The sequence below is a fragment of the Marmota monax genome, unplaced genomic scaffold, assembly GCF_021218885.2.
Source record: "Marmota monax isolate L192 unplaced genomic scaffold, Marmota_monax_Labrador192_F-V1.1 WCK01_AAM20220418_F8-fsc00215, whole genome shotgun sequence".
Taxonomy (NCBI): Eukaryota; Metazoa; Chordata; class Mammalia; order Rodentia; family Sciuridae; genus Marmota; species Marmota monax.
The window spans coordinates 2,685,908-2,695,324 of record NW_026695214.1 but is presented as its reverse complement, the minus strand read 5'-3'; the positions used below and the strand labels follow the sequence as shown (position 1 = coordinate 2,695,324).

The 9,417-nt window shown below is 59.9% G+C and overlaps 1 protein-coding gene across 12 annotated transcripts; it reads left to right on the top strand.

The window, feature by feature from the left end:
* The first annotated feature begins 250 nt into the window (after positions 1-250).
* On the top strand, positions 251-5,454 carry LOC124084008 (leukocyte immunoglobulin-like receptor subfamily A member 6). Of its 12 annotated transcripts, XM_058574692.1 has the most exons (11): positions 253-1,272; positions 1,426-1,461; positions 1,626-1,913; positions 2,051-2,150; positions 2,298-2,353; positions 2,566-2,862; positions 3,130-3,432; positions 4,046-4,096; positions 4,620-4,735; positions 4,816-4,887; positions 4,999-5,454. In XM_058574692.1, the coding sequence occupies exons 1-11, from the start codon at positions 1,239-1,241 to the stop codon at positions 5,197-5,199; spliced, it is 1,554 nt and encodes a 517-aa protein (XP_058430675.1). In that variant the 5' UTR covers positions 253-1,238; the 3' UTR covers positions 5,200-5,454. The 12 variants fall into 12 exon arrangements, 10 of the variants coding, with proteins under 10 accessions (XP_058430678.1, XP_046286757.1, XP_058430675.1 ...); XR_009225586.1 differs by having other exon boundaries at positions 251-1,272; positions 2,051-2,353; positions 4,649-4,735; positions 4,999-5,015; XM_046430792.2 differs by having other exon boundaries at positions 256-1,272; positions 2,051-2,353.
* Positions 5,455-9,417: the final 3,963 nt, after the last annotated feature.

Here is a 9,417-nt window from a genome sequence, read left to right as displayed (position 1 = left end):
TGCCCCAGGGGGTGCAGGAAACAGGTCCTAGTTAGCCCAGGGGAGACCAGGGAACAGTAGAGGAGTGGGGACAGGGAGGAGAGGAGAGCAGGGGTGGAGAGGGGCAGGGAGGGAGGGAGGAGGGAAGGCAGCAGGGGGTGGGGAGGGGAGTGAGGGACGGAGGGGAGGGGAGGGAGGGGAGGGGGATGAAGGCTGGTCACTGAGGCCCAATTTCTCATAGGGGGTGGGATGGGATAAGGGACAGTCACACCCAGGCCCTTCTGCGACTACCTGGTTGAAAAACTGACAGGAATATTTACATACAGGCAAATCCCAGAACAAACACTCAGACTGAGTCAGAAGGTGACCTTTTTAAAGAATGACAGTGAATTCTGCCATGAGCTGACCCCTCTGCTCTCACAGGGAGGGGACCCGAGGCCACAGCTGAAGTGAAGAAAGAGCAGCTTCACCAGAACTCAGGCCACTTAGTCACAGCCCTGCCCAGTAGCTTAGGACAGAGCCCTACGACCAAGAAGGGACTTCAGAGGGGGGGACAGGACACAGAGGAGGCAGGACACCCACAGAGGACGGTCTCCAGGGAGACGGGGAGGGGGTGCTGCTGCCTCAGAACAAGAGAGAAGAGCTCACACAGGACCTGCTCAGCAGAGAAGCCCACACTAGACCAGGAGCCCCCAGGTCCTTCCCTGGCCCCTGTGTCCCTCTGTCCCCCACACGAGCTCCAGCTGGCTCACAGCCAGGTGCTCAGGGTCTGCTGCTCTGCGTCCACCTGCAGCAGGAACCTGCACCTTCCCCAGAGCACCTCCAGGGCTGGGAGACGACTGGCCCAGCAAGGACCAGAACCCTGTGCCCAGGACGGGCTGAGGGAGCCCCGGGGAGGCCCTGGGAGGAGGACCAGCCCCGGGTCACCCTCACCTGGAAGGGGCCGGCTCAGGAGGGCACCAGGGAGTTTGTGCTGCGTCCTGGCCCTGGAGGGACGAGGACAGGTCAGGCAGACAGCAGAAGGGGTGAGGGGGCAGCACTGCTGTCTGAGCCGCCTGCAGGGGGCCCAGGCCCTCCCCACCCAGTCCTGGGGACAAGAGCCAGGCTCTGGGAGGGCAGTTCCCCTTCCTGTGGGCAGCTGATGTGACACCCTATGACAGGCAGAACCCGGCCTCCAAGTGGCCACGCCCTGTGTGTGTCTGTCCTCCAGCTCTGTGACCTCCTCCATCTGGACCCTGGGACCACGGGAAGGACACACCATGACCCCCACCCTCACGGCCCTGCTCTGCCTGGGTGAGATGTGACGGAGGGAGGGGACACCCTGTTCTGGGAGGTCAGCCCACAGCCAGGCCCTGGCCATCAGGAGACCCAGGGCCCAGGAGGCTGTGGGGGGACAGGGCCTGCTCAGGCCTCAGGGGCTCCCCTCTCACAGGAACTCTCTTCCAGGGCTGAGTCTGGGCCCCAGGACCCGAGGGCAGGCAGGTGAGTGTCCCAGCTGTCCAGGTCCTCCTCCTGGGGACCAGGAGCCACCCTGGGCAGTGGGTGGAGAACAGAGTTGGGGGCTGAGGCTGGGAGCCTGGAGGGGGCTGGGCTGAGGGCTGGGATCTGAGGGGTGTGCTGGGACCCAGCCTCTGATTCCCTTGCAGGGACCCTCCCCAAGCCCACCCTGTGGGCTGAGCCAGGCTCTGTGATCGCCCGGGGAAGGCCAGTGACCATCTGGTGTGAGGGGCCCCTGGAGGCCCAGGAGTTCCGTCTGGGTAAAGAGGGAATCTCAGGGCCCTGGGACAGACAGAGACCACTGGGGCCCAGGAACAAGGCCAAGTTCTCCATCCCATACATGACTGAGCACCATGCAGGGAGATATCAATGCCTCTATCTCAGCCCTGCTGGGTGGTCAGAGCATAGTGACCCCCTGGAGCTGGTGGTAATGATAGGTGAGAGGACACTCAGGGGTCCCAGCCCCAGGCTCTGCCCTCAGGGAGGGGGTCTGCTCCCAGGTGTCCCTCTCACAGCCCAGCTGGGGGTGGTGTGGGAGGAGGGAGCCATGAACACCTGCCTCCTTCTCTCCTAGGATCCTACAGCAAACCCTGGCTCTCAGCCCTGCCCAGCCCTGTGGTGACCTCAGCAGGGAACGTGACCCTCCAGTGTGGCTCATGGCAGGAATATGGCAGGTTTGTTCTCACCAAGGAAGGAGGACACCACCTCACCTGGACCCTGGACTCACAGCGACACCCCAGTGGGCAGGTCCAGGCCCTGTTCCCTGTGGGCCCCGTGACCCCCAGCCACAGGTGGACATTCACATGCTACGGCTATTACAGGAGCGAACCCCAGGTGTGGTCAGGACCCAGTGACCCCCTGGAGCTCCTGGTCTCAGGTGAGGAAGCTCCATCTTCCCCTGACACAGTTGGGGACATTAAGCAGGGACTTTGGCCTTTTCCTTAGGACGGCCCCAGGTAAGAGAAATGGGAGAGAATCAGGGTCTCCTGACCAGAGTCCCCATGAGTGAGAGTGTGACCTGCAGGCAGGACGGGGGGAGGCAGGGGGTTGGCAGGGTCCAGCCCTCAGCCCAGGCTCCTCTTCCTCCAGGGGTGTCCAGGAAGCCCTCCCTCCTGACCCAGCAGGGCCCTGTCCTGGCCCCTGGAGAGACCCTGACCCTCCAGTGTCACTCAGACGTCACCTATGACAGATTCGCTCTGTCCAAGGAGGGGACACAGGACCTCCCCCAGCGCCCTGCCCAGCAGCCCCAGGCTGGGCTCTCTCAGGCCGACTTCCTGCTGGGCCCTGTGAGCAGCTCCCACGGGGGTCAGTACAGGTGCTACGGTGGACACAGCCTCTCCTCTGAGTGGTCAGCCCCCAGTGACCCCCTGGACATCCTGGTCTCAGGTGAGGAGCACAGAGGGTGCAGTCAGGGACCCAGCCTCTGCACAGCCCTGTTGGGGAGCCCCAGGAGGTGATGGCCAGGGTGATGTGGGGTCTCAGGAGGGAGAGAGACAGGGAGGGGCAGAGAGGACAGAGACAGGGGGACACAGGGACAGGAAGAATCAGAGACAATGAGACAGACAGAGAGCACAGGGTCCCCACAGAGAGGCCCCGGGGAGGTCTCAGCTCAGAACAAGCTGGGGCCACCCTCACCCTCCTTCCTCTCTCTAGGACAGCCCCCTGTCACACCCTCCCTCTCAGTGCAGCCTGGTCCCACAGTGTCCTCAGGGGAGACCGTCACCCTGCTGTGTCAGTCACAGATCAAGATGGACACTTTCCTCCTGTGCAAGGAGGGGGCAGCTGATCCCCCCCTGCGTCTGAGAGCAGAGTACCGAGCCCCATGGCACCAGGCAGAGTTCTCCATGAGAGCTGTGACCCCAGCCCTCGGGGGGACCTACAGGTGCTATGGCTCCCACAGCTCATCCCCCTACCTGCTGTCACGGCCCAGTGCCCCCCTGGACCTGGTGGTCTCAGGTGAGTGACCCTGACCCCATCCTCTGTGAGCTCAAGGATTCCCTCAGGGCCCTGCCCAGGACAGCTCTGGGTGGGATGGGAGTGAGGGGCCCTAGGGAGGGTCGGCCAGTGGGACTCACCCCCCAGAGAGGGGCCACCGGGGTCCTCCAGCCTGTGCACCCACCCATCACTGGAATCAGGAAGGTGCAGGTGGGCACAAGAGGGTCCTGGGGAGGCCAGGCAGGTGTAGGAGGATGGGCAGAGACAGTCCCCAGGGGCAGCCTGCACCCCTCACCCTCGTGTTGTCCCCATTCCCAGGACCATCTGGGGGCCCTGCCCCCTACCATCCCCAAGGCTGGTCCCTGAGGCCTCGTAGCTCACAGGGACCCAGGACTCCCCACCCCACTCTGACCTAGCTCTTCTGACTGTCCCACTGGATCTCTGCTTCCTCTTCAAACTTTTCAGAGGACAAGAATCAGGGTTTACAGTGTCAGGAAACCCGGGCCCCAGAGCTCAGGGCTGGGAGGCATGAGGGTGAGGTCCAGGCAGAGGAGACTCTGGGCCCAGCCTGGGGAGGAGCAGCCAGCTGAAGTGGGGGGCAGGCAGCCCAGCCCTCACCTCCCACCCACCCCAGGAGGCCCTGAGGACCAGCCCCTCACCCCCACGGACCCAGGACCCCAGAGTGGTGAGTGAGGGGCTCTGGTGGGAGGTGGGTCCAGGGCAGGTCTGAGCTGAGGGGGGAGCAGCCCCCTCTGGAGATGCTGACGGGGACCAGCCCCTCCCCTCTGGGCCTCAGTTTCTCCCAGGGCAGAGGAGAGGCCTGGCCCTGACCTTCGAGTGCCTCTCAGGGCTGACCTTGGCTGTGCCCTGCTGGGAGAGGGGCCTCCAGGGAAGCCTCCAGGACCTGAATCTGCAGGGCTCTGTCCCCTGTGTGCAGTGACAGTGACACTGAGCAGGGGAGGGCTCAGGGCCATCGGGGTGTCAGGCTCTTTCCCTCCAGCTCAGGGCTGAGCTCTGGTGGAGAGAAGGAGACTGGGAGTCAGACTCCCCCAGTTCAGGCCCCGCTCTGCTGCTTCCTGCTGGGGACCTGGGTGAGCCTCCGTGTCCTCATACCTTGGTGGGTGGATGGGGTGGTGGTGCCTGTCACATGATTGACAGTTGCAGGCGTCATCCAGTTGCTCTGGGGCTCAGCTGAACTTTGCTCCAAGGTGACTCAGACACAGTCCTGACCTCCCAGAGCACAGAGAGGGTGAAGGACCAGGGAGAGGAGCAGAGGGGACCTGAGGACCAGGAAGGGCTCAGAGGGGCTCCAGAGAGTCCTGTGGTGAGAATGAGGCGAGGGGGTGGGTCCCAGGCAGGACGGGGCTCCTCAGGTCACAGGTCCCCTCCTCTACTTGGTTCTAGGAGCCACTGAGACCATCAGCCCAGCGCAGAGCAGCTCAGACCCCAGCTCAGGGGAGTCGGGAGGATTCTCAGGTATGCTGCTGGACTCTGAGGGTCACGTCCTGGCCAGGGGAGGCGGCTGCCCTGGGTGGACATGTGGGGATCCTGTCTCCCTGACCTCTGACCTCTGTGTCCAATTCCCAGCCTCAGCTCCCCAGGACTACACAGTGCAGAACCTCATCCGGATGGGCCTGGCTGGCCTGGTCCTGCTGGTCCTCGGGGTCCTGCTGTCTCAGGCTCAGGACAGCCAGAGAGGGACCCGAGGTGCAGCCAGGAGGTGAACAGGAGAGAACAGGGCACACTCAGAGGGCAGAGCTGGGAGCCGAAGGACCCTCGGGAGTCTGAAGGCCACCTGGACAGGTGGGGCTGCACCTGAGACTGTCCTGGCAGCAGAGGTGACTGGGTGCAGGACCAGCTGGGTGCTGGCTGAGAGCCTTCCCCACCATGCTGTGTGCACCCAGGGCTGGCCCAGCGCTCTCTGCAGCCCTCCACACGCCAGTCCCCACGGGGAGATGTCCGTGCAGCTGTGCCCACAGTGTAACAGGTGCTGGTCCTGTGGACATGACTGTGAAAAAGCCACATTAAAACCCTGAGAGTCCTGCTGTGTGTTTGCTCTTACTGTCCACGTCCCTTCCTCCCACCCTCCACGTGCCGAGGTAGCACCACATCACCAGGTCGTGGTGTAAATCCAAACATCTCTGCTCACTGCTGGAGTGTGGAGAAGCATCGACCCCCAACGTCACCTAGAGTCACCTCCTGACATGGCTCCCTGGGTCCTGCAGGGTTTCTGTCTTCATGGAATCACTAGGGGATCTGTGTTGCCAATCATGACATTGTGAACAGAGCTGTTTCAATGAAGGGACTTGAGAGTCCACTGGTAGTTCAGAGACTATCAATGAAGGTAAGGCACCCTCCAGGCCTTCCCTTCACTGGTAGTCCATGTGGTTGATGGCATGCACTTTCCTGCCCCAGGACCTTGGCTTAGCATTTCAAGGCAGGTGGGCTGCAGGCAGAGCCCCTCAGCGTGGGCATGAGCAGCCGCTCTCTCCCTCCACCTTGAGGGGAACTCCCAGGGCAGAGCGTGGGGCGGGTGCTCTTTGCTCTCCTCCCTTCTCTGTCCCGGGCCTGGTCCTGCCCACCTGGTCTCTGCGTGGCCCTGCCTGCTGTGGCCCTGGCCCTGCCCGCCTCCTGCAGGCCTTGGGCTCCTCCTGTCTTGCTGTTGCAGAAGACAAGCTGGTGGCCCTGGGTTCCTCCTGCAGGCACCAGGGTGCACCTGGAGCCATCTCCTCCGGCCCAGTCCCTCGGCATCATCCCCTGGGGTGGCAGTTCCTGTACATGGGCTTTTCAGGAAAGCTAAGGTGTGCGGCTGGGCACGTGTCCAGCAGTGCACGGTCAGCTCTGTCTCTCCTTGAGCAGGTGCCCTGGACAGGGAGCTTCACAGTGCTTCTCAGGGTTTCTGTCCCACATAGGGGAGACCCGAGGGCTGCAGGGGGCAGGAGCTGGCCCGTCCCGTCCAGGTCAGCCAGGCTCTGGTAAAGCCCCAGCAGGCGGGCTGTGCAGCTGCCTCTCCTGCAGACCTGGGACAAGAGCAGAGCGCCCAGCATTGGGTCTTCAGTGGACACAGCAATCGTCCACCTGGACCCAGGGGCCAAAGCCAGGATCCTCTCAGGTCCCAGCCTCGCCGCCCCATCTCCTAAGGAGGTTTGCAGATTAACCAGGACGGAGCCCCTCCCATGCACCCTGCACCCCTGACCCAAAGCCCTCTTGGAGAGGGTTTGTGACGGACGACCTCCTCAAGACGAGGAAACGGAGGGCCAGACGAGGGTGTTCCTGCTCACAGGAACATGGGCAGGGGATGAGGACAACCAGGAGGTTTTTCCCCTGCTGCCAGGTATTGAACCTAAGGTGTCCTCTCCCACTAAGCTCTCGTCCCAGGCTTAGACTCTTCCTCAGTTTCTTAGGACCTCACTAAATTGCTGAGGTGGCCTCAGACTTGTCATCCTGCTGCCTCTGTGTCCAGAGATGGTGGGACTGCAGGGTAACCAGGAAGTTCTACAGATCAGCTTCTGCAAAGCCAGAGCGCACACCTCACTGTTGTTCCCCAGATGTGACACAGCAAAGGGTGGAGGTAGCAATGGGGCCCAAGGGGACATGCAGTGCAGACAACGGGGGAGGGGTGCAGGAGGGAAAAGGGGAAGTGGGTGAGGCCAAAGTTCAGCAGAAAACAAACCTCACTCCAGAGTCTTTAAAGAGACTTGTTATTTATTTATATATTTGTACCAGGGATTGAACCCAGGGGGGCTTTATCTCGGAGCCACATCCCCAGTCTTTTTATGTTTTATTTTGAGACAGGGTCTCACTAAGTTGCTTAGGCCACTAAGTTGCTGAGGCTGGCCTTGATCTTGCCATCCCCCTGCCTCAGCCTCCTGAGCTACAAGAATTACAGCCTGGGCCACCATGCCCGGCTCTTGTTATTTCCTTCACTTTCCCTGGGTCTCTGTGCTCATCCCCAGCAGGAAGCGCCAGGTGAGCTCACAGCCAGGTGCTCAGGGTCTGCTGCTCTGCCCTCCCCTGAAGAGGGAACCTGTGTCTCCCTGGAAGCATCTCCAGGCTGGGGGATGGCTGGCCCTGGCAAGGGGCTCACCACCCTGTGCCCTGCACAGGCTGAAGGGAGATGGAGCCCCAGGGAGGCCCTGAGAGGGGAGGCCCAGCCCTGGGTCACTCTCACCTGGAAAGGGCCAGCTCAGGAGTCACCAGGGGTATTTGGTGCTATGTCCCCTGGAGGGATGAGGACAGATCAGACAGACCGTGGGGGTGGACAGAGGAGACCCAACTCTGTCTGAAGGGCTGCAGAGACACTGCATCCTGAGACAGCCACATTCCTAGGAAAACAAGACCACGCAGGGAGGTGGGCTGTCCCCTTCCTGTGGGGCTGCAGGAGCCACAGCCCAGGAGGGAAGAACTGGCCCCAAGGCTGCTTAATTCCCCTCTCTTGACACAGAGCTGTGGCCAGGGCAGCCCCAGCAGGGGGCACCAGGCTTCCTCCCCTCCCCTGGCACAGCAGGGCCTTTGCTGTGTGTCCTGCAGGCCCCTGGCTGGGCTCCTGGAGGTCAGTGTCATGATCTAGGGATGCACTGTCCTGAGCTCCCTTTAGGGTTGAAGTGTCAGCATTGCCCACAGGTGGCCTCCACAATAGGACAATGACAGGATTTCCTCTGCTGGACAAGGAACTGAACCAAAACTTCTCCAAAGATGCACAAAGGGTCCAAAATAATATGAAACAAACAAACTGTGTTGGGCTTCTCTCGCCAGCAGGGGAGAGCAACCCAATAAGTCCATCTCACCCAGTCAGGGTGTCCATCATCAAGAAAATAAAAATAATTAATTTTTTCTCATTAAAAAAAATACTATACCCTTCTTTCAATTTTTGGTGTCTCTACTGCTGTGCCTTCAAGTTCAAGTTCACTATTCTACTGTGGTGCAGTGTTTACTAACATCTGGTTTATTTCTTGACTATATGGTAGGTGTTATGTCTAGAAGAGCCATTTACTACACACACACACACACACACACACACACAGACACACACACAGAGACACACACACACCTTTTAGAACATCTTCTATTTATTTTCTAAATTTTTGAAAATACAGAATACAGTTATAATAAATAGTTTGGGTCTGGTTTGGTGCTGGGATTGACCCCAGGGCCTCACACGTGCTAGGCATGTGCTCTACCACTGAGCCACCCCCTCAGCCCCTGTAACAACAGTTTTACTGTCTCTGTCTACCAGTTCTTGCTGGGAGCCATTAGCCAAGTAGGTATGACAATTTCCTTGCCAGCGTACCCCATGTTGCTGACATGTTGCAGTGACATTGAATGTAGGTGACCTTGCTCAAGGACCAAGGCAGATTAGGGTGTTCCCGGTTTTAAGATAATCGTGTTTAGGGCGTTCCCAGTTTAGGTTCCAGGTTTAAGGTTTAAGATTATTCCTGCTGGGAATAGGGCGTATCCTGCTGCCTGAGTTCCCCTTGAGTTCTCACGGGATTCAGACAATATATTTTGGAGATAGAAGCCCAGTGGAGGTGGATTTGGGCAGAGAACGTGGATTTGGGCAGAGAACGTGGATTTCCCCAGAACGTGATTGTAGACGGCTGGTGTGAGTTCGGGAATAAAGAGTTGCTGTTTGAATCTACAAGCTGTGTGGTGGCTCGTGATTGTGTGCCCAGCCAGACTGCGGCATTTGTGCCCAGTCAGACTGTGGCAAGTTCTAACATCCAGGGACCTGGCCTAGGCTCCACAAACAGAGCCCAGCAACCCCAGGCCCTGAGCAAATGCCAGGTCCCTGTGGTAGCCCAGGAGCATGAGACCAAACCCCAGGTCAGTTTCTGTGGACCGTGTGCTATGGTTCTTCCCCACTGCCTGTCTGGTCATGATTGATTGCAGGCCAGACAGTGTTCCCTTACTTTGTAGGGGCTGGACGTATTCCTGTCAGTACTCTGAAGCTTTGTTGTAGAACTCAGATAAGTGCCTGGGAAGCAGTTTGATTTTATGCATTATTTG

Excerpts from the sequence above, each read along its gene's own strand:
- LOC124084008 (XM_046430792.2), top strand. The coding sequence starts at position 1,239 with ATGACCCCCACCCTCACGGCCCTGCTCTGCCTGG. Across the intron at positions 1,273-1,425 it reads CACGGCCCTGCTCTGCCTGG|GGCTGAGTCTGGGCCCCAGG; the intron begins GTGAGATGTGAC and ends ACTCTCTTCCAG. Across the intron at positions 3,433-4,045 it reads CCTGGACCTGGTGGTCTCAG|GAGGCCCTGAGGACCAGCCC; the intron begins GTGAGTGACCCT and ends CACCCACCCCAG.